The sequence below is a fragment of the Schistocerca cancellata genome, chromosome 3 (genome assembly GCF_023864275.1).
Source record: "Schistocerca cancellata isolate TAMUIC-IGC-003103 chromosome 3, iqSchCanc2.1, whole genome shotgun sequence".
In the NCBI taxonomy this organism is placed as follows: domain Eukaryota; kingdom Metazoa; phylum Arthropoda; class Insecta; order Orthoptera; family Acrididae; genus Schistocerca; species Schistocerca cancellata.
Window position 1 is genome coordinate 646,130,240 of NC_064628.1, and position 24,815 is coordinate 646,155,054.

A 24,815-nucleotide genomic window follows, 5' to 3' on the forward strand; every position below is an offset into this window, starting at 1 on the left:
CGTCTTCTTATTTGTAATTGTATATAGCAAACAAAATGGAAATTCTTACTATTTTTCGTCTTTATACATTTTACGCTTCACAGAAACTCATAAAATGCCCAGCAGCCGGGATGCCCACATTGCAGGCGAGCACTCTGCCACAGAACCGTGAGACAGGACGACAAAATCATTACTGACCTAAATATGCTCGGAAAATGTAAAAATGTACTTTCTAAAGACTTTTTGAGAGTTGCATTGAACTGATTTTGGGATTTTGATATTAAAGTTCTGTACTTCACATCCCATGGATAAAAAAATTACAAAAATCCTATCCCTGCGCGTCCTCCTTTTTAGCTAACTGGCTATCAAAGCATTATCTTTTAGGTTTTGCAATGGTGCCGGTGAGATTACGTTGAGCAGGACAGATAGGCGAATTGTATTAAGCGTATTTGAACAAACCTCTAGTGTTTTACTCTCTTAATTCTGTGAAAGTTAATCAGCGATGTGTGCCGCCATTCGAAGTATCACTTAATCCCTAAATTCTCCGTTAGTGAGGAAAGTCATCGCCACCGAAACAGCAGTGCTTTCATTTGTGTGCAATCTACCACAGCCTGTTGAAATTAATAATGCCATATAGACTGTACCCGTACTCTCATTCAAAGCCTGTTGAATTGTCTACTCTACGAAATGCGCAATTTCCAGATCTAAAAGATAATGTTGTGCTACTATTTGTAGGGGCTCAAAAGATTCAGTAAATCACTAACCCAGTTAGTTAGGGTTATCCCTGCTATTTTAACGATTTTGGCGTGTCTCAACAGCACCGTTCAACTTTGGCAAAACTTTCCTATGAAAAGTTAGATATCGCGCAGCATATTTGGGCAAACTTCATGTGACAGTATGAAACAATTTTCTGTTTACATATACCGTGGCATACGAGATTCTATAGCGTGTTTTGCATTACTTTGTGACAATCATTTTTCTCTGTGGTGCCATCTCAGAGAGAGCTTATTTTTATTTTAGCTGTCTAGCAGAGTCATAGAAATCTACATACTCTGGTATGTCGACAACATTCACAATCAGTTGTAACTCTGGTATTCTCTCCCCCAGTTCTGAATTCTGTGATATAGCCTTTGGATGTTGGTGTAAAACTGTCACCTGAACACCAGTGAAAAGAACTCCATTCATATTTCTTGTAGAAGCGGAAAGCGTTTGAGCGGAATTACCTGACGTGAAAGCTGATGTGGTTCGTCCAAGAATTTCTCATACTTGAATAGAATATAATCCGTTGAAAAATCATTTAGTAAGACAATTTTTTCTTTCTGGCCGAGCATAAACATTAGAGGGCCATAAATTAAGCCGTTGTCACCAGCAAGTAATACAGGGACATGGTGACTGGAGTGCAGCTCTGGTAAGCAAGCGTTAGATCGTCACGGACACTTTCCTTGCCTGGCGTCGCGTCAGCGGTTGCGCGATCGGCAAGCGGGGTCGGTTACGTAAATTTGTGAAACCGTTGCGACGGACCCACGGCGAAGCGAAGCCAGACAAAGCGAGCGGTGGTAACCTGTCCTCGCTGTCAGTTAACTCACTAAGGGATGTTTCCTAACAGTATACAGACGTAATAACACCTATGTTGTCGTAATATCAGCTTGTGTGTGTGTGTGTGTGTGTGTGTGTGTGTGTGTGTGTGTGTGTGTGTGTGTTTGGGGAGGGAGATTTTTTTATACCGAATCTAATGAGATGATTCATGTGTTACGCATATGTCGACTTGACATTTCGGTGTAAACGTTCTTAAGCTGTGGTACGATGTAGAGTGATGATCCTTAGGTCGATTGTTGAGCGCATTATGTAAACCAGTTATGGGAGACATCACATAATGAAAATCACATTGCATATGAAACACTTAGCGGTTACAATTGCCGGGATTTTTGTCTATTAGTCTGATAATCGCGATGAACTGTGTTCGTGCCCAGAGAAAGCAGTGTATAGCCATAATATTTGTTTTCCATGTCCAAGTCAATATACCGTAGCTTGAAGTACAAGGCGCAGAGCCGGCCGTTATGGCCTAGCGGTTCTAGGCGCTTCAGTCCAGAACCGCGCTGCTGCTACGGTCGCAGGTTCGAATCCTGCCTCGGGCGTGGATGTGTGTGATGTCCTTAGGTTAGTTGGGTTTAAGTAGTTCTACGTTCTAGGAGACTGATGACCGCAGATGTTAAGTCCCATAGTGCTCAGACCCAATTGAACCAAGACTCAGAAAGAGTCTGGTTGTAGTGTGACGTATACTACGGGCTCCTTTCCCTGTGGTCGTGCTGGAGGAAACACGTTGGCATTCACTCGATGACACAGACCACGGAAAACGTAAATCTGTGTGGCTATAGGGAGAAGACAGTAAGCAAAAAATATGCCTATGGAAATAAAGTAGTTCAGTTGCTATTAAGTTGATACGTCGATGGTGGTTTCCAGAAGATTTCGTATTCAGATGCCTGACTGTGGTAGGGGGCGTAAAATGTTCAGTCGAAATGCCAGTGAGGCTGTAATAGTTAAATGATTCGTCAGGCCCCACGACGACTGAACGTGGAGTCCCTACTGCAAGGTGTTTAGAGAAGAATCTTATGATTTTGGTAACCTTTTCCATGAATCAAGACAGAAACTTGGGGCAAATTTAGCAGACTACTGACTTCTTAATTTCAAAAGAACCACCCTATTTTAGAAGTGTGTATCTTCTACGTGAGTGCATCTACAACCTTGACTTTTCACAAATGTTCAGTATGAGCACCAGACGCACGGCGAACATCCAGCCGAAGTCATGTATTTTCGCGAATTTGTAAGCGTAAGCACGGCTGTCACCTAATTGCTATAGGGGGGGGGGGGGGAAATAACATCCAGTGAGATCTACAGTGCTTTCCGCCTGACTAAAATCGTACTTAACAATTGTAACTGAATGCCCGTGACGAAATAATGAACGCAAAGCGCCTAGTCTTGCTGTCTCTTAGTTACCTCGACTCCACTCCCAATAGGTAATGAACGAGCGAGCAGACTGCACCAGGGATACTCCCTATAGGTAACGGCATGAATCGTTTCCTTAAAGACTGGTGTCAAGCTAACTTCGTTTCAATGCGTAAGTTAAAAACTACCCCAAGTTTCCGTATTTGTGCATTGAGAAGACTAGTGAAATTGGACGAATTCTTTTTAAACGCCTGGAGTTTATAGGCGGTGCTTAAAGCCCTTGTATGGGGGAGAACAAAGGATCACGGCAGACACTGTTAGCTCCCCTTTACGACTTCGAGGCAGCAAGTGCAGGTTCTCTGGTTAGAGCTGTCGCCGTTGATATGCGCCAAGTTGTGGAACATGCGCCGTAAATTAAAGTTCATTTCTACGGGGAAAATAATTGGGTTCATTACTAACACAAAAGAGGACGCTTTGCAAGTGAAAACAGGGCAGAATACTTACAGAAGTCCTTCTCTTGCTGCAAGAATTTGAACTAATGCAAGACCATGTTTAATTCGCTAGCATTATTGCTGCTTCTCAGAAATAACCCATAAGGAGCGCTTTTCTCTGGCTTTGAAGTAGTTACACAAATTGAAAGCATAATTCATAAATAACTGCTACAGTTCTTCGTTTTTCACTTTCAACCCATGCTCTCAATTATTCAATTATTTGTTGGATGTATCCCAATCTTCTTCCTCTACAGTTTTTACTCTCCACAGCTGCGCCTAATAACATGGAAGTACGCCATAAATGATGTCCTGTCTTCCTCTACCTTTTCAGTGTTTTTCACATATTCCAATTCTGTGCAGAAGCTCCTCATTCCATACCTTATCAGTCCACCTAATTTCCAACATTCTTGTGTTGCATCACACATCAAATACTTCTATTCTCTTCTGTTTCGGTTTTCCCACAGTCCATGTCTCCCTGCAATATGATGCCGTGCTCCAAACGTACAGTCTTTGAAATTTCTTCCTCAAATTAAGACCAACGTTTGACACTAGCAGATTTCTCTTGGCAAGGAATGCTTTTTTTTTTCTAGTGCTAGTCTGCTTTTAATCCTTAGTAGAATTCCTTCATCACCAATCCTGGTGTTAAGTTTCTCACTGTTCTCATTTTTTGCTACTTCTCATTACTTTCGGCTTCCTTCGATTTACTCACAATCCATATTCTGGAGTCATTATCTGTTGTGATTCCAGTCTTTTACTTCAAGTTTTTGCTCCACTGTTTCAGAAACTTCAGGAAGACGATTGCTTTCCTGTCGGCACCGTAATAAACGACACACCAGAAGTTACATATGTGATGTAAATCGCAGAGATTTGTTTTAAAATTATTACTACTATTTGAGGGTCTACATACTCACTTCCAATGTACCTACAGTAGTTCAAGCCAATCATTAATTTCATTGTCGCCGGCAGGGGTGGCAGAGAGGTTCTAGGCGCTTCAGTCCAGAACCGCGCTGCTGTTACCGTCGCAGGTTCGAATCCTGCCTCGGGCATGGTTGTGTGTGTGTGTGTGTGTGTGTGTGTGTGTGTGTGTGTGTGTGTGATGTCCTTAGGCTGGTTAGGTTTAAGTAGTTCAAAGTTCTAGGGGACTGATGACCTCAGAAATTAAGTCCCATAGTGCTCAGAGCCAACCAATTTCATTATCAAAACTGACTTTGTCTGCTGTGTCATGCCCTTAGCGGCAGTCTTGGGCTGCCCCGTCATGAGAAGTTAGTTCGCTAGAACGAATGTAGTGTAGTCGCTGCCATTTCCCACGGTCACGGAAGTAGGCCTGTGCTTAGGAAATGACTGATTTCACGTGGTACACCCGTACTACTGTTTGAAGTTTTAGAGGAGTTGCGGTCGCCGGATGTCGCGCCAAAGCGCGGCGGTGCCAGTTGCAGCCGTTGCTGCCTGTCGGTTGCGGAACAGGGAGGGGGGCGGGGGGGGGGGGAGACGTGCGACGGAGCTGGGCCGAGCCGGTATAGCTGCTGATTACAACTGGGAAGCGACCGCTAGATAAGACGATCAATAGCCCCGTCCGCGCGCCAGCCGCCGCCGCCGCTGCTGCCGTTGCCGTCACCGCCACCGGCAAAACACTACGGCCGGTGCGCTGGCACTTGGCGGCCAAGAATGTGAACGGGCACGAAACTGCCGGTAGTATCAGTTCTCCGTGTTGCATTATCTACTCCCCGTGTTAAAAATGCAATCAGAGGAAGCCGCTCTTTAGACGCGCATTTTAGTCTTCAGACATGTTGAAAGTGTGCCATGATTATTAGACTCACAGTTCGCTAGAGCTTCGTTGAAATGCAGTTTTGGAATATGGCTAATATGAGAAATGCAACATAAAAAAGATGTAGCAAGCGTCGCGAAACGGATTCGCTGAAGTAGTTAGTAAAAAGTCTGCTGTTTAGAAATGCACATATGATACGAAAGAACAGATGATGTATGCATTAATTGCAGTTATTTAAGTAAATGTTTTTATCATTATGTTGATTTGCTTGCAAGTACTAACCAGATGAACGTAGTCAAGGGCATAAAGAAGCATAATGGAGCAGTCGTAGAGAATTTTACGGCGTAAGAGACGTCAGTGTTAAAATTTAGTTTTAAATGAAGTGGAACGAACATGTTTCAGTATTAAGTGTACCTGCTCCCGATTCGTGTTACTCTACGCAAAAGAACGTTTCGTTCTTGCGAGGGGATACCATCAGAATACGCCAACTTTAAAAAAAAATTGTTGCGTGCGCATAGTGAAAGTATATTGGAATGTGATTTACTCAAAACAACCTTGGAGGAATTTAATGGCGGTGACCACACCGTATTTGTCTGCTTAGGCAGTAATTGCAGTTAAACTCTAATGAACACTTCACTAAAAGTTGCATTCTATCGTTTAATAATTTGGGTAACTAAATAATTGATCCCTGTTTCGTAGTATTCGTGACGGTGCAGATCCTTCGGGAATTTGTATCGTGTCTGGTCGAAACTAAGTGGTTTACCTTCCCTTAATTGTTCTTTGCATTGAAGGCACACACACACGTGTACCGTACTTCAGATTTGCGTTTTTCAGTTTCCTTGGGAATATAGATGCTTTTTTCTTTTTTAAAAAAAATTCGGTAACGTAGGGATACCATGTGATTATAAGTGAGATGTAAAATGAGACGAACGCCCGAGGTGCTCTACTCAAGAAACTTCTTTTTTTAATCGGTATGTCAAACTGTTCAGAGATGTGACAAATTATACACAGAGAAATGTGACTTGCGTGTGATATCTAGAAATTTTTTATATTATCGATTTGTTTTATCAAACGAAGGTTCATCGTAAGCGCATACGTTTTTCGCCTTGATTTTTTTCTACCTGCTTAACGATTTATTCGTGAATTTTTTTGCGGTGTCTAATGCTGCAGCTATATCCTATTTTCTTCTTTAGTTGTAATTCCTCACCAAAGATAGAAACGTTGGCTGGTTCCTGCAGTTCACGCGTCTATCAAATTAGATGTTTATAGTAGAATCCATCTGATTCTTGTGGGTACTTTGATTGGTATTCTTTATTGATTTTTGCTTAAAATAGTTCTCGTGATCCATTAACAATACCTAAATGTTCAGCTTTAACACTTTTTTTACGAGAAGCAACTATAAGGAAATAAGTAGCTTCCTATGAATACCCGAGTGCAATGTCAACAGATTATTATTATTATTAATATTATTATATATGTTGACGACTATCACTTTCAGCAAAGGTGTGGCATTGCTCTTACAAGGGAACCTTCCCATTGCACCCCCCTCAGATTTAGTTATAAGTTGGCACAGTGGATAGGCCTTGAAAAACTGAACACAGATCAGTCGAGAAAACAGAAGTTGTGTGGAACTACGAAAAAATTAGTAAAATATACAAATTGAGTAGTCCATGCGCAACATGTGCAACATCAAGGAGAATGTGACCTCAGGAGCGTCGTGGTCGCGTGGTTAGCATGAGTAGCTGCGGAACAAGAAGTCCTTGGTTCAAGTCTTCCCTCGACTGAAAATTTTACTTTCTTTATTTTCGCAAAGTTTTGATCTGTCCGTTCATTGACGTCTCTGTTCACTGCAATAATTTTAGTGTCTGTGTTTTGTGACCGCACCGCAAAACCGTGCGATTAGTAGACGAAAGGACGTGCCTCTCCAATGGGAACCGAAAACATTTGATCGCAAAGTCATAGGTCAACCGATTCCTCCACAGGAAAACACGTCTCATATATTCTATACGACACCGGTGACGGCATGTGCGTCACATGACAGGAATATGTTGTCGACACACCTAACTTGTACACTTAGCGAATGGGTAAAAAGATTCTTCTACCTTGCCCGAATTAGGTTTTCTTGTGGATGTGATAACACTCCCAAAAAAGTGATGAAAACATAAGTTTTTCACATAAACTGACAATAAAAAATTAAAATTTTCACTGGAGGGAAGACTTGAACCTAGGACCTCTCGTTCCGTAGCTGCTCTTGCTAACCACGGGATACGGCGCTATTTGACTCCCACTGTCCTTGATGTTGCCTATCTTCGCATGGAGTACTCAGTTTGTATAGTTTACTAATTTTTTTCATAGTTCCACACAACTTCTTCCTGTTTTCTCGATTGATCTGTTTTCAGTTTTTCAAGACCTATCCACTGTGCCAACTTATAACTAAATCTGAGGGGGGTGCGATGGGGAGGTTCCCTTGTTAGTAGCGAAAGAGGTGATCAGGATAAATTGGAAAGCTTATGAATTACAGTGCATGCTCATCAGCGTTGCGAACATTTTACTAAAGGCGCCTTCTATCGTTTAGTTATTTGCGTAACTAAGTAATTTATCGCTGTTTTGTAGCAGTAGACGGGGTTTGTCATTGTAGGAAAGTGCTATGTTGTTGTCGAATCTAAATTAAACAGATTGATACTTTCTTTTCGCCGTTAAATCAGTTCTATCTGTATTGTGTAAATTGCGGCTGCGTCTCTAATAACGCTGTAAGATACATTGTCATAGCTCTTTGTTAATGAGATCTGTTGACATCGCAAGGAACTGGCCGCACAGAAAGATTCGACGAGATTGCAGAAAAAGCATGTTAAGTAAAGACGGATGGAATGTCGCCAAATCTGTATTGCGGCAACTGCGATTAACAAGTACGCACGTCTGTCGTGGTGCTGCAAACGCTGTTGGCCCAAATGAAACTGCTTTCCGCGAGTGACAGCTTCTAGATCACAGTGCGGGGAAACTTTTGCATGGAGTAGTCGAGTGCTACCGCAGTGTAGTTTCTAGAGCAAGGCACAGAAAGCGGGAGATGTACTTGTTTGACGGTGTAAGTTCGCAGGTCGCCCGGGACCCCCTGTTGTCCACTCACTCTATTGATCGGGCGGGCAGACGGTCTGCCTCCCTATCGCCCACTCTCCTCGCCCGCTGCTGCTGCTGCTGCCGCCGCCGCCGTTGCCTCCGCCTCCCTGCCTGCCTGCCTGCGTGTCTCCCCCTCCCACTGCGCTCTGTAGCTGTCGTGCCCCGCTCCCACTTCCGTCCGCCGAGCCACCTCCTACCTTCCCATTCGCTCTTCAGGGGAGGTGGAAAACAGCTGAAGAGCCATGTTTCACAGTCCGCATGCGGCGGGACTCCCTCGCGACGCAGCGTTTCTGTCGAAACTGTTCATCCCTGTCAGCAGCGGTCCGAGCGGAAGGTTATACCCCAGATTTGTTGCTTCGGCATTGTCTCGTTCATCGCAATAGAGTAATGTTTTGCAGCTTACACTGGGGTTTCGAGTCGTAGGAGTTGGAGTAAAGTTACACTCAGACAACGAAGGGTGAATAAATCCCTTGATATTCCTCTAGAGTTCGTTTTGTTGTCGTCTTCAGACAGAAGACTAGTTCGATCCAACTTTCCGCACAAGTCTATGCTGTAGAAGTCCCTTCATTACTGCAAAACTAAGGAACTTTCATCCACTAGAACCTGCGTACTGTACTGAAACCTTGGTCTCAGCCTATATTTACCGTCCACGCTTCTCTCACATTGCCGTAAAACCATTCCTTCATGCTCCGGGATGTGTCCTATAAACCAGTCCTCTCTCTTACTAAAGTTACGCCACAAATTTTTCTTCCGATTCAATAAAGTGAAACTCCATTAATTATCCGATCTGCATTCTAATACCCAGCAGTTTTCTGTAGCACACACTCCAAAAGCTTTTATACTTGTCAAATCTACTAAAAGCCGACCTATTACTTCCATATAAGGGTGCAATCCCCACAAATGCTTTCAGAAAGCACCTCCAAACACTTCAAACACTTAAATTTACTCTAGATGTTAACAAATATCATATCTGAAAAGCTGCACTTGATTTTGCTCGCCAACATTTTAAATATTCTTTACTTCTGCCATTGTTATTTAGATGCCCAAAACAGCAAAACTAGTCTACTTTTTGGCAGTTCATTCCCTTATCCTCATTTCCCCATCACCTGTCTTAAAGCACAATTAACATTTTTGAAGTTTACATTGTACTCCTATAACCTATTTTCGAGTCACTATCCATCCCCTTATATTAAAAGAGTAGCTTGTCTCTGGTGCAATTGGTGTCTTTGCCAAACCACAAAGTTTTTGTTTTTCTCCCTTTAAATTCCAAATTCGTTGTTAGTTCGCTTTATTAGTTTTTTATACATCTACAAACATACTTTGCAAGCCAATGCGAAGTTCGTGGCAGAGGTTACGTAGCGGTGTATCACATTTGACTGTTTTTTTTTTTCTCGTTTGTCTTAGGGCGTGCAGGGTGTATGGTGCGTAACTGTATTTGCGCACTGATATTTGTCCACCATTTGCGTTGCGTAATGGACTTAAGTATATTCCTGATTTTCTTGGATGAAGTCATATGCATGCGCTGGCCGTTTTATTTTGAAGAACCACTTCATTTTATTATTTAGCGATTTGATTTTTATAGCATCGATCACGCTGTTTTTTCATTGTAAATAACTTATTTTAATATGTTGTGTAATCGCATTTTGACGACAGTTCGCGTAAGGGTTGCATGTATTCCTTTTGCGTAAGGATTTCACGTCAGAGATAGCAGGTCAGTAGTGCCCAAGGGCGCAAAATTAGTTGATGAATAATGAAAAAACTGGTTATTTCAAAATAAAATAGTTCACACAGGGAAATACTTTCCCTCAAGAAATGAACAGCTGCAGTGGACTCGTACATACAAGAGGTTACCAGACTCTTGCTTTACTTTTGGCTTTTTAAACTTTGTAAGTAGACATTCGTGACATAATTTTCGTCTAGCAATTCAGGTGTTGGAGCATTCCTGTTACACTTTCTATAGAGTAAAACCTTAGATGTTGAATGCATTCATGATCCCCTATTTGTCCTATTTGCCCTAAGTTCCACACACAGTCTTCTAATATGGAATGCACGAATGTTTAGCAAGCAGTCTTTCATTCACACCGACAGCATTTTCCCGGTATCTTACTAGTGAACGGAAGTCTGCCACCTGCTTTACCCACGATTCCACATTCTACAGCCATTCCGTTCCATATCCCCACTAACTTTGATTTCGATTGTGACTCATTGTTGTTGCAGTTACGGGATACTGCTATCCTGCCTCTTGTGAAGTGCCCTTTTTTCTTCCCGAACATGTAAAGCAAGTTGGCAATCTTTCCACATCGTCGAATTACATTTTGCGTAAGGTGACTGTCGAGCCACAATCCTGCGTTGACCGCCCTCTTGTAATATCTCTTCAGTATCTGTTGAGTCTGAGAACTCTATTCTGGTTTCGATACAAATTTTACGTAGTCTTTTGCTTCTTCGAAATTTCTAAGATTCTTATTTCTAAAGCATTTTTTTTTCATTCATGCATTCCGTCATTCACATATCGTGTTCCATAAATTGTACCATGAAGTGAGGCAGAAACACACTGCTGGCTACTTTAAAGTAGACAAACAGTAAGCGGAAGTGTAGCTTGAATCTATTCAAACTACAATTACTTGGTATGTATATGTTAGGAGACAAACAACTACCCGAAAAAAACCACTATTCTACTTTCGTACTACTCAGCTATTAATTATCTAGTACCTCGAACAAACCCATTTAATTTTACGTAGACCACTATTAGCTGTTTAGAGGGGGATGCGTAGCCTATTTGGAATTTCTTTCTGTTTCTGGTATTGCGCTTTTGAACTCCAAAATTCACTCTTGTTATTAATTACGAATACTGTTACGTTGTATATGTAATAACACGTAAGTGTAGGAATCCGTAAGTTCCTGTAGGAGATTCAGTTATCAACTTAACACAATATTCTCCTAAAACATCTGTATCTTCGAAACAAGTGCATGGCAGAAGCTAGCCTACTTCCAATATAGGAGAGTTACTCCACATACGAAGTGTGAGAAGAAAGGTACCTGAAATGGCTCTGTGCGTGCTGTAATTAGCCTGATCTTTTTCTCGTGATCCCCACGTGACTGATTTGCAAATAGGGTGTAGTACATCCCTAGCACCATCGATTAACGTTAGTTGTTGAAAGTAGTTCCTCTTGCACGTTTCTGTAGAATAAACATTTTTTTTCACCGTAGCTGCACTGCCCCATATTATTACGCCATATGACAGGATTGAATGGATGTATGCTATAAATTTTCACTGCAGAACGAGAAAAGCGGTCAGAAGTAAGATTTCTGGTTAACTTCTCTACATTATGGTGTCCCCTCAGTTTAATATGTATCTAAATGCACAGGAACTTGACTCGTGAGACTAGTCCAGTTTATTTTCATCTCTACTTCTGCTACCTGTAAGTCATTGTGATTTTTGGGGAACTTTTTGCTTTGAACCAGCTGTAAGATTCAATTACTCTCCTGGCTGCGTCTGGTATGGGTGTCGCAGTATACTTGTCATCAGCAAACAGTTTCTCAGGAGTTCTCCAGAGTTTCGTCTAAATTGTTTCCATCAAGAACATGAGTGGACAGCAGTGAACCTTGTGGCAAATCAAATTTGTTTCCCCACTCTGAATTTAATCGTACCCTGTCGTATTATTTGCCACTGCGGTACTTTTTTCTGTAACATGTGACACCATCCACGGAGAAGATATTTGTCTTACAATTTTAGGTTCACTAGAAAAGTTTACTGATCTGCGCAAACAAAGGCCTTGCAAGATCACGGAAATTGGCAAGAGAGATTTTAGCTTAGTTGTACTAGAATTGACGTCGTGAAGTCATATATTGCCTTCTCTGTAGAGAAAAAATTGTGGAAATCAAACTGAGCTGCTGTTACGAGCCGATCAGAAAGATATTTTCACTACTGCTCCGTTAGAAGATATTTAACGAATGGAAAAAGTATTTGCAGAAACCTGTGTAGGACTAGCTGAAGTCATTTAAAAATAAACTACTTCCACAAAGTGAAAAGTTTGTGCCGATATTTACGCTTCCATTTCATTATACAGCTGTGGGGGAAAAAAGGGTGATAATTACTTGGTGCACTTAAATTTGTAAGGCGCAGCTGATCATATTTGTTACGGAGATGTCCCACGTGCCTATGACGTCTCTGTAAACCAGATATGGACGGACCGAAGAATGCTGCAGATTGATTATTGCCGATTTTCGCGTTCAGTCATATTTTCAACTTAGAATTAGTATGTTAACAGTATCGAAATCTAATGCGGTTATTGATGGCTGTGCCGCGGTCACTTACACTTTTTTTTCATTTTTATTGTGATTGCACTGCCATTTGTAACTTGAGAAATTACCGCTCCTGTAGCAACAACGTCGCGTAGCGTAATTTTTTTCCTTTATAGAGTAAGCGACTAATAGCTGTGCAGTAGGTAGCCGACTAAGCTTTGCAGGTTACTCTTATTAGCAGCGACTTGTTTCGTACTCTGCAGTCATTGCTGGAAATTGATCTGACTGTAAGAACTATGAATGGATGAAAAGAAAGTTAGATCTTGATTATATTTTGAAGTAAACACTCTTTTCATTGACGAGAATGTCTTGTAGTCTATTTTTAATAAAACATTTATACACTAGTTGACAACGGTACACCCCCCCCCCCCCCCCCCCCAATACAATACTGGTTCTTTGATGAATCGAACTCCCACGTATAAAACATCCAAACTTTACAAACGAGCTAATGTGTCAAATATTTCGTGTTAAGCATGTGGAATGGTCGACGACGTTAAACCAAAAATTAAGTTCGTTTTGTTAGCTTCGGGTTACTCACACATAGATTAATGTAACTAAAAGTTTGTGACTATACATAGTAGTGAAGTACTAAATTAAAACGCCTTCTCTGATACTGAAGTTTTACTGCATGGAACAGTAAAAACTATTTTGTGGGGGGCGTCAACGAGAAAAGCCTGGGTAATCTGCGCGCCGTTACACGCTACCTCTAGACAGTTTTTAACTGAAATGCTTGTCTTACTGTGTGAAACCTTTAACACAAGATTGCACCTTTTAATGAGTAGACCTAGACGTCAATTTGCAGATTGGTCAATAATTTCAACATAGTAGAAATCAAACTTTGTTACTCAAGGAAACCACCAGAAAGGCGATATGCGGCTGGGACCGTGTGACCATTTTAGCCTTTCGTATACGTGACAAAATAACTGTCCCCGAAAAATATTTATAAGATTGCAGCGGAATTAGTCTATGTCAATGAATAGAACACACACGCGTCAAGGAAAACGTTGCAAACAGCGACGTCGATGCACTTACCTGTTACGACGTCCAGCGTATTCCCATTACTTTCAAGTGTCACTACGCTTGAGTGAGAGGAGCAGATGTGTTTAGTGACCAGCTGAATGAAAAAAAAATAGTACCCACGATAAAACAGCGCGTAACAGTTGGTACGTGGAACACAATTGATGCAGTGTGCGCAGAACTGTTTGTGCAAGAGCTTGGGAGCGTCTTAACAAAACTCAGCAGTCTGCAGTGTAAAACTTCGTGGCAAAGTGGCGCGAAACCGGCCCTGCACCGAATAAGAGTATTTGTGTTCAGTAAAAGGGCTTAATCATCCGTCTGTATTACTATAAATTTTTCTAGGGCAGTTTTATTTTGACCGCCACGTAGATAATTACCTTGGGGGGTAGCCACGGCAATTGTGAGGAATGTAATTCCTCGAAATAGAAACTGCACAGATCTCTACGACGTCGTAAAATTACATTTTGATAGAGATCAAAACTATTTTGCTTGAAGTTAGTTCACGCGCCAAGTATTTGTATTTCTTGGGTTCAGTACAAACGTTAACGTGGGTTAGGTGTATATACCTTAAAAGGACTAGCTGGCATGAGATGCTTAGATATGTACATGGAGCTTAAACGGCCATAATCTGCGCAATGGAGCTGATTCTAGATGCTTGCATCAGCGCTGTGGATGGTGCAGCTGATCATAAAGCTGCAAGTACACAGATACAAATAAAAATATCGTCGCCTTACCTAAACAAGGCAGTGGATATAAGCAGTTGAAAGAATGTATTAGAACACACCATGCTAGCACGAAAATGGCAAATGTTGGATGACACCTCAGCCGAAAAATTTCGCAACAATGTTAACTCTTTTCCGCTTAGTAGATGGACCATAATAAAGCTGAACCGAATGGTCGGAAAGTAAAGGTCGATATGGAAGAAATTACATTACAGAAAAAAATTCTTGTAAAAAAGGAAATAACAGGCGTCGAATGTCTGAAATACAAACATTGCGTAAGCTGTAGTTTGCTAGGAAACATGAATATATTGCCATTGACAAGTTATTGAAGTAAGGGCTATAGAATTATAGTAAAGCTCGGTTGCTATTTGGTGTCAAAAGGAAGTGCTCTTGTTGACGCTATAATTTATTGCATAGCCAACGTGCAATGTGAAAGTGAGTACGATGTGGAGCTGTCGTAAAGGTCTCTAGAGAACATAGAGAACACGTTATGATAGATATCTTCGCTTTCTCTCATAAACACAGTGAGATTTAAAATTAAATTAAGGAGTATTATGTGATTTTGACATATTGTAGTAACGTATTTACTCTATTGTTACCGAAGTATTGACATCTGCAGTAAGAAACCACACAAAAAAACTGCGCTTTTGCTCTTGCTTTGCGATGTGGCGGAGGAAAGGAAGGAATACTGTTGTTTCTGAGGAGTTTCCCAAGGGTACAAAAAGTTGGGGTTTATCTGTAGTTAGGTGAATTAGGAGTTTGACGTTCAAACTCTTCCCGCCCTCCACAACCAGTAAGCAACATTTCATTTCGCGAGTTTTAGAGTTTAGAGCAGTTTTTCCCCCTCCGCGAGAAAGTTTGTGGACGTAAACTTTTAGTTTCAACTTCCCTCTGTGCTCCCTTCCTCGAGTCTTTGCAGCGAAACTTTGTCGTGCTTAACTTTATGGTTGTGGGGCTCATCACGACCTACTCTCCATCCCGAAAACATCAGACTGCGGATCGTTTATATCCCGGGTTCCGCTGAAAGTTGCTTCAAATATACGGAGGTACATGAACAGCAAGACTACCATCACAGACATTGACGTGATTACGGTGTTCACATTGCTGCGCAGTTCCTTGAAAGCTTTTGTTGTAGAGATAGAATTTATTTTAGAACTTCCCGGCATAAGATTTATCCATCTCTCGGAAATTCCGTATCCTATTTCCATTCCAATTAAAATTCCATGTGCATGATTACTCATTAACTCTGCCGTTATTGTAAAGGTTTGTTTCTATTTGAAAACTAGTGTTAGCATATGAAAATACGGAATTCCGAGGTGTTTTCTTTTTACGGTGTTGTTTGACGCAGTGAGTCATCAAATGGCAACCTTAATATGTAGGGATGTAACCTAATCTGAACCTCAAGGTCTACGGCGTCCGTCTCTCTCTCTCTCTCTCTCTCTCTCTCTCTCTCTCTGGTCTCCGCGCCTCTGCGTGAGACGGATCGATGCTGGCCGTAGTCCGTGGGAGGGTCCCGGATCGACTCCCAGGACGAGCAGTAGTTCCACTTGGTGTGCACAATGCTTTCCAAATTCGGCTCATTGGTGCCTGCTGATAATAAACTTCCTTTCGCCCGGTCCTTACAAGTTTTTATTAATGATGTACCTCAGTCTAACGGAAACTGAACAGAAGAATACCTTCAGTTTGCAGTTTTACTTATTCCTTCACCAACCTGCCAGAATATAAAAGTTTGACCGATGCTGCCGATACCCTTCAGATAAAATACTTAACGATAAAGTGCTATGTGCTTTAAGTACATGTGACATTCAATGTGAGCTTATCAGAGCGAACATAAAAAATTAGTTACTACTGTTTCCCCATTTTAATAGCTTCTGTGTAACCTAGCTCTGTCCTTGAATTCCTTAACCCTTAGTTAGACAGTTACGGTTTATTTAGCAAACATGGAAATGTTAAGAGAATTACAGGCGCGTTGCTAGCAGGATTAATGCATTAGAGTATATTTAGAGACTGTTTTTCGTGAATAAAAAATTAGGATTCATTGTAACTTCATCATTCAAAGAATTTACTGAATGTTGGCTGAAGATGGCGGTATTTACTGATAACATTGCAACATTTGCACAATTATTTGTCATACTTTTGACTGTGATCTGGTCAATTTTCTGGTTTTCGTCAAACAAAAAGACAAGCTGAAAATTTAGAATTGTTGTTCATGATAATAACAATAATAATATCAAGTAACATCGTATGGCCCATTGCTTATACGTTTACAAATATGTGAAAACGCTAGTGTGTATTGTTAGACTGAAATAGAGTAATACCAGAGATAATTTAATTTTTTGCTGATTTACTTAATATTATGGAAGGTAGTGGACATAGTAATTTTCCTAAAACGTCTGCATACGGTTTTCTGCAGAGCTGAACGTTACAAGGAAATAACTAATTATAAATAAATTAGTTAAGAAAATATTGAACTAAAATGCATGGACGTTATTATTTGATTTGCCAGTTAAACAGTTACTTTCGAAAGATCAGCTTCAGTTTCTTCCTCCCGTTTTTGCGTTATTGTTAATTACAATAACATACCCACTTAATACCCGTTTATGTAAGAGTAATAATAATTTGTTCGTAACGTCGAATGAAGTTGACTGCGAGAAATTTGACGAGGTTTCTCTTTGGTTAGTAGCAATTTGTCACGAAATTTAACACACACACACACACACACACACACACACACACACACACGCACAGTATCAACTGTTCACTGTTGTAATTCTGTAAAGAATTGTGTTACTTCGGTATTGTTGACCCCCTCCCCTCAGAGTTAACTGGCAGAATACTGAACTTGAAATACAGGAGCAGATTCCTGTGCTTGCCGATGCCCACCCAATTCCTTGACTTTCCTTGCGGAGATAATTAAACTCTCTGTTTTGCACGCGGCTTAGTTTACATTGCAATGACGCACGTGTGTACCTATACAGAAAGCTTGGAATAGTCATAGGCAAATAATTTCTGTTGAAATTAAAATTTTATTTAAATTTTCAATAGATAGTAAAATTTGGGAGGTTACTAATACTTCATACACATGGGGCATGCATTTCCGAGTTAGGGAAGAAACGAATGTTTTGCAGAGTGATAGTCAAAGAATTAAAACATTGTAAACAATATTTAACAGCTCTGGAGAGGCCAAACCTTCTGTAATAGTTAAAAACATGTGACAAATACAGCTAATACAATTCTTATCCTATTTGTGTGGACAGAAATCCAAGGCTCTCCTTAAATTTTCCTGTAAAATAGGCCACAAACAGTTAAAACCTTTCTCAGGCTTGTTATACGATTTCAGATAGTTTTAGGATCATTCCAGTCTCATGTTATCATCTCCAATCTCACTGAAATTTTTCACAGATGTTCCTCAAACCGTAATACTAAGTGGTGCAAAATTTGAACTAAAAAATAACTTTTATGCAATGGTTTCAATGGAGGGTGTAAAATTCCATGCAAGGCCTAATATAGTTTTGACCAAATATAAAATGGCTTACAATTGACACTGTTAGTACTCCAAAGGAGATACTTTCATCAGGTGCACAGCTGTTTTACTCATTATGCCGTACAAATTTCAAGGCTATGTGAGGTCAGAATTGAGTTTTAAAAAAATTGTGCCTGCGAATATTTTTAGACAAACAAAATATATTGAGTGCCGTTATTTGTTAGAATTCTAGAAGTTGTAAGTAAGTGAATATACAATGAAAATAGTTTTTCATCAAATTTGTGCACACCGTGCCTTTGCCACGTATTACCAATCTCACTTTTTTCTTTCATGCAAAAGGGCAGTACTTTATATGCTTCATAAGGTAGGAGATGCTCTGGGTAAAGGTCAAGGATTTTGAGACCATCATCAGACACCTGTATACCATTATTTTAATAAGGGCATTTTGTATAAGAAATGAAAATGTTTTGTTTGGTAGGTGTGTTGGTAATTTAACTACTAAATACATTTTTTTTCCAAAATTTTCTTCATTTTTCACACACAACCACAATTTCGAATCTAACTGGAATGAAAACCATTTCTCCTGCTTAATACGAAGAAAGGTGTTTTCCCTTGTTCTTCTCATGCATTGTTAATGTATCCAGACTTTTAAGTTTTTGCAATCATACAATTTTAAACTTTTAATTCATATGTGGTGTCAACCAACCTGCTTACACATTTACTTGTACTTTGCAAATATCACCTTCATGTAGCCTCGTAAATGTTACTTCAAAACATATGTCATTTCAGCGAGAATGAATGAACTTGACGAGTCGATCCTTTCTGCAGTTCCTTATTGTAACCATCAGCATGTGATAACATAGAGGAGGATAACAAGAAGCAGTTTGTTGTGACCCTCATTCTATCATGTTTGGCAAAATTTTAGTGAGCTATTGTTCTTCAGCTGCTATTCATTTATCAAGAGCATACAAGTCCTTTTTAAGAGCATTTGTTTTTGGAAATGTATTATAACATTGCTTTTGCTAAAACTTAGAATTAACTTAAAAGCAAGGTTTCACAACAAACTAAGGTGATTAAATCTGTTTAAAGACCATAACCAAATTAGAGTTTCAGCAGCCAGTGCTAATTATCTTGAAACTTGTTAATTGACCGGAGTCTTACATTTTTTACAGTTGCTAAAAAATTTTAATTGTAGAATCGGTTGTCGAGACAAGTCATCTTCATGTATACTCTGCAAACCACTGTGAGGTGCATGGCAGAGGGTATGTCCCACTGTACCATTTATTAGGGTTTCTGTTCCACTTGTGTATGGATTATGGATAGAAAAATTGTTTGAATGCCTGTGTGCATGCAGTAATGATTCTGATCTTATCTTCACGATATCTATGTGAGTGACACATAGGGGGTTGTAGTATATTTGTATCGTAATTGTCTGAAGCTGGTTCTTGAAACTTCGTTAATAGATTTTCTCGGCATAGTTCAAATCTTAGCTCCAAGAGTCTTCCAGTTGAATTCCTTCAGTATCTCTTTGACTCTCTCCCATGAATTAAACAAACCTATGATGATTCGTGCTGCTATTCTCTGTGTGTGTGTTCAATATCCCCTGTCAGTCCTGTCTGATACACGTCCCACGCACTTACGCAATATTCTAGAACTGCTCGCATGAGTAATTTGTAAGCAGTCTCCTTTATAGACTGATAACACTTCCCTATTAATCTACCAGTAAACTGAAGTCTACCACCTGCTTTACCAACAACGGAGTGTATGAAATCATTCCTCTTCACATCTCTACAAAGTGTTGCACCCAGGTATTTGTAGGAGTTGGCCGATTCCAAAAATTACCGACTGATAATATAGTCATAGGATACTAAGTTTATGTAGTTTTGTGAAGTGCACAATTTTACATTTCTGAACATTTAAAGCAAGTTGCCCATCTTTGCACCACTTTGAAATCCTATCAAGATCTGTCTGAATTTCTGTGCAGCTTCTCTCAGCCAGTATGTCATTATGCATAACTGCATCATCTGCAAAAGGTGTGAGGTTACTATTAATATTGTCTGCAAAGTCATATATACAACGTGAACAGTAAGGGTCTCAACACACTTGTCTCGGGCACACTCGGAATTACTTCTACATCTGACAATGACTCCATCCAAGATAACATGCTGTGTCCTCCCTACCAAAAAGTCCTCTACTTTTGAGAATAATTGCAGAAGGTGGTGGCTCAGGGCCTACATCTGGATCCATTCATACCACACTAAATAATTCTAATAGGACACATCTGTGCCAAATATGTGAAATCTGCAGGAAAGTTGACAACAAATATCTCAGTGCATCCTTGGAGTCAAAAGTACCAGTTTGTTATAGTGCAAACTGGAGAACTGATTACAACACACCTTTAGAGAACTTGTACAAATGTACTAGCATCATCCACAGTAGTCTTTCCCAGCCAGACACACTGGTTGTGTGCAATGTTTTATTTTTGTTTACATCCACCAATAACTATCACCCTTATTGAACAAGCTACCACCAACAATTAATACACAGCACGTGTTACCCACGTGCATCAGCAAAAAACTGTTTAGACGAGTGTACTAATTCTCTAAGTACTACATTCATTCACACAGTTATCTGTATGTGTGTAGTAGGCTGTGCTGCTTTTGAGTTGTCACCAGTATTCCATTTTCATAAATATTTCTTGGCTATAATTAGATTTATATACAAAGTAAAACTACTTGCAAATATATGGAATTACAGCATTTAAAATAACAAAAATCTACCAGACAATAAATATAGCAACATTGTGTGGGTGTTAAGACAGTAATATTTTCGAGGTAATTTTTTTCACTTCATCCAGGTGATCTCCAAAACAAACAAAACTCTTTCTAGCACAGAAACAACTGCTCTTGGTAAAGAAACAGAATAGTTGATAATATTTAGTAGTACATCAAAGTTATTCACAGTATATCAAAGTTTTGTTGTTCTGCAGGGTATGTTCAAATTTCAGGTGATCAGATGGTGAGTCCTAAAATTCGTTCAATCAATGTGGAATGACCTTTTCATTATCAGTTAAAAGTGCTTGTAATCAAGCAGGTTTCTGTGGAATTCTCACTGTAGTGGTTGAAATGTTGTGTTTATTTTGTGTCATATCCAAATGTGAGTAGCAGAGATTAATTTGTAATTGGTGGAAAAATTGTCGTCACAAAGCTCATACTGAAGTTAATTGAAGTAACAATTTATAACATGGTTTCAAGGTATTTTTTAATTCATAGTGAATGCAAAGCATTAAGCAGAACATACAGAATTCCCTCTCTTTCATTCTAATAAAATCAGTTAATTCTACATCTGCTATTTGTAGCTTGTTCTTGAATTTGATTGGCCTGGACACTTACTTTTACTTTGTTTGCTCCTATGCATTGAGGTAGCTAATGGATATTAATCAGTTTCCTTGTAACTACCTCGTTGTTATGTTAATGAGAAATTGACATTTTTTTCCCTCAAGAAACAAAGTTTTCAGGTAAAACAGGTTTCTGCCAAATAACAACAACAACAACAACAACAACAACAACAAAGGTTATTGCCATAAGCTACACAGCTTCAGTGAGGCAGCTATAATGTAAACTGTATGTACAGCTTGAGTATTGACAGTCACTTACTGCAACAGCAAAACAGTGTATACTTGCATGTGCCCAGAAGTAACTAATTTTTACTTAAAAGTATTTTACTCTTCCACAAAAAATAAAATTAGATTGATAAATTTGTTTTCATTTTCAGGTGTGGAGCATGATGAAGCATAGGGTGTGCTACAGAAGTGTGTGATGACAGTGGCAGCCCTCTAGTGCACCAGGACAAGTAACTCATTTCTGTGACTGAACTGTTGTTTCGACACTCATGGACAAGCGCAAGATGTTGCCGAAACGTCCTCGCATGGATAATTTGCGTGGCCCGATTGCCAATGGCCCTATGCAGACTCGTCCTCTCGTGGCCCTCCTGGATGGTCGTGACTGTTCAATTGAGATGCCGATTCTGAAAGATGTTGCTACTGTAGCATTCTGTGATGCACAGTCAACGTCAGAAATACATGAAAAGGTAATGTGACTATACCGAATTTTCGAAAGACTGGGTGCAAGAACAGTTGGACGTAATGCGGTAAAAAGTGTATTTTATTCGGGAGTTAAAGCCATTGTTTAATTGAAATGTATACATTTCATAAATTTGGGAAATGATTTTGTACTGCAACACCTACCATTGCTTAATGTGTCGACAAATGTGACATACGTCAGTAGTTATTGAATTTTATAGATCTAAACACTTTAATCCTCACATCTTACGAGTAAATAGTGTTGTAGTGTTAATTATTCTAAAACATTTACCTGAATCAAATAAATTATTTGTGCTGCTGCTGCTGCTGCTGCTGCTACTACTACTACTACTACTATTACTATTATTTGGAGTTGAATGAGGACAAGGAGAGTACAGTAGCTCAAAATACACACAAGACAAACAGATTGTTTCTTGTATTTACAAATTGAGTTTTTGCTTGAATTTATACTCAAAAGTATGAACATTTGGGAAGGAGTGATCTGCTTTAGACTCTTACATCACAAATGTAACAAAGTTTTCTAAATTATTTTCTGAAAATGGCTCTGATTGAGTGCATCAATTGCTAGTGTATTTTTTCATTAAAATTTAACAACAGGTTGAACGAAACAAGTATCACTATAGCACTGAAGTCACTGTGTTAGAATCTTTGCTGACCACTTTGTTTTTTGTCTTTCTTTATCACCATGCCCACTGAATTTTTTTCTGTGTAATTTGGAGTGGTCTCCCAACATTTACAACCAAGCACTCCCTGTATTGAATTTTAAGCTCATCTTCTGTATGCATACTTCCAGGTTTTCTCGATGCTACTTCGAGAGTACCATAATTATGCATAAAAGTGGTTTTGAACGCACTTGTTTCCCAGAAAGTAAATTGCGGTGTTGTACATTAAATTTCAGTTTAATATGGCACAGATGTGGAAGATAAAGATCTTACTCAAATTTGAACTAAAATATATCTTGAGAAAGTATGAAGTCCATAATACACATTACACCTAAGTCGTACACCTGTGCAGCAGTGCCCCAAGCGTACATGTTTTGAATTACAGACTGATTTATGTCTTCAAGTTGGACAGTACACCTATGCTATTCAGCAGGGATATTAAAGGTGTGAATCCATCCATCTGCTCTAGATGTAGACACCGGTAATGGGAAAAACTCAGAGTATGTCTTATTTCTTGATCAGTCATTCATTGAAATTAAACATTTCCGAAAATTAAGTGTGCCTATTCTTTAAGTAACCGTTCCCTTATTTAACTATTGTGGAACTACGTTGTTGTTGTTCTGAATTATGGGCTCAACTGAATTGTTCATTTTATGTTCTGACACATGACTGCACAATAATATGTTTATCTAAAAGTACATTTATACAGCATTTTGCACTTTAAGGACACAGTTGTTTTCTGAGCTGTTGCTCTCTGTGTTCATAACTCTACGGATCGCGGCAGAATGGATGACGAAGAAATGCCAAACATGGTTGGCTTCGACCATGGCTGGGAAAAAGGGTCGACGGGAGGGGCATAATCAGTGTTAATAATTGAACTGAGATCAGCAGGAATTTTCATGACATTGAATGTGTCTTTTTGTGACAAGCTACTGTCATTGATAAAGAAAGGCAGTTGCTCAGGTGACACAAGCAGCGTAGGCAGCAACATCACGTGGTTGGAAGTAAGAATCGAACTATTTATTTATTCAGTTTTTAATTGGACTCTCTTAACAGTTGTTTCAAGCTTCTCTTTCCAAGTGTGCTGAAATAGAGCAAAAGGTCCAATCAAATAAACGTGAACTTCAGTCAGTGAATGTGCTAATTATACAAATCAGAACACACATGTATAAAGCTATATGTAAATTTTTTTCAGAAGTGCTGACCTACGTTATTATGATAAGAGCTGAGGCTCTACAGGTACTATATCTCACTATACACTTCGATCAGGGTGCTTAATGTTTATTGGATGCATTACAGTTCTAGAATACAAAGCAATCTGTACAAAGAATGTTTTTGCAAGCGTCTTGTATAAAAGGAAGTCTACTACCAAAAAAAATTTTGCTTTTGTTTATTTACTGCATTTATGAAAATTTACTCACTGGAGAACACACACAAACTCTAATCCTCCTAGTTCCACCCACCATTATACCACCAGATGACTCTTGCGCTAGACCTGTGTCATCCTTGTAGGATCATTGTGCAATATCCCCTTTAAGCAGCTGTGTTGAACATGGTAGATAATTGTAAGAGATTTGCGGTAATGAAAAGTGAGAAGGAAGAAGCTATTGGAACTTCAAAATTTTGTTTATGTTGTTGCTTCGTCTTGTTACTCCATTCATTTCATCGGTGATGTTGTGGCTTCTTCCACTTGGTAAATAGAGATATTTGTATTAGGTAGTTACTCACAGTTAGCTATGTAGATAGAGATCAATTTATGATACAGGCTGAATGACTTCGTAATATTACTCAAAACTTCTTCAGAAATTTTGTTAGAATACTAATCAGTTGTCATGTTTAGAGCAGTTCTGTATGCCTCAGATTGTTAAAGTTCCTTTTTCTCCCATTTCGGTTAATATCATGGAACAGTTTTAGTTAGGTCTTCTTGGCATTCGAAGTATTCAGGCTGTACAGAAGTTAAGTAAAGAAACCATTGCTGATTTTTAAATGCTGCTGAGATTTGTGTTCTCCCAAGTCTATTAGTATATTTTCTGAAGAGTGGTATGCCAGGAACAGTTTGTATTCAGATTGTTATTATTATTTCTATTTTTCTCAGACCTTAGGTCTGGTTAAAAATAGAAAGTGACGCGGACCTTCATCAAGCGTGATTTCCTTTTAACTGTACGGTATATGTTACATTGTATTTAGGAACTTCCGGGTTATTGAACACGTATCAATAATTATGGATTTCTGTA

At 39.5% G+C, this 24,815-nt stretch overlaps 1 protein-coding gene across 4 annotated transcripts in view; it reads left to right on the top strand.

Annotated features, from left to right (window-relative positions):
* The window catches only part of LOC126175598 (C-terminal-binding protein), a 209,071-nt gene that overhangs the window by 55,448 nt on the left and 128,808 nt on the right, over nt 1-24,815 (top strand). For all 4 annotated transcript variants that reach the window (XM_049922472.1, XM_049922469.1, XM_049922470.1 and 1 more), the window contains exon 2: nt 21,592-21,906. In XM_049922472.1, coding sequence (XP_049778429.1) covers nt 21,709-21,906 — 198 coding nt within the window. In that variant the 5' untranslated portion in view covers nt 21,592-21,708. The remainder of the gene's footprint in view (nt 1-21,591; nt 21,907-24,815) is intronic.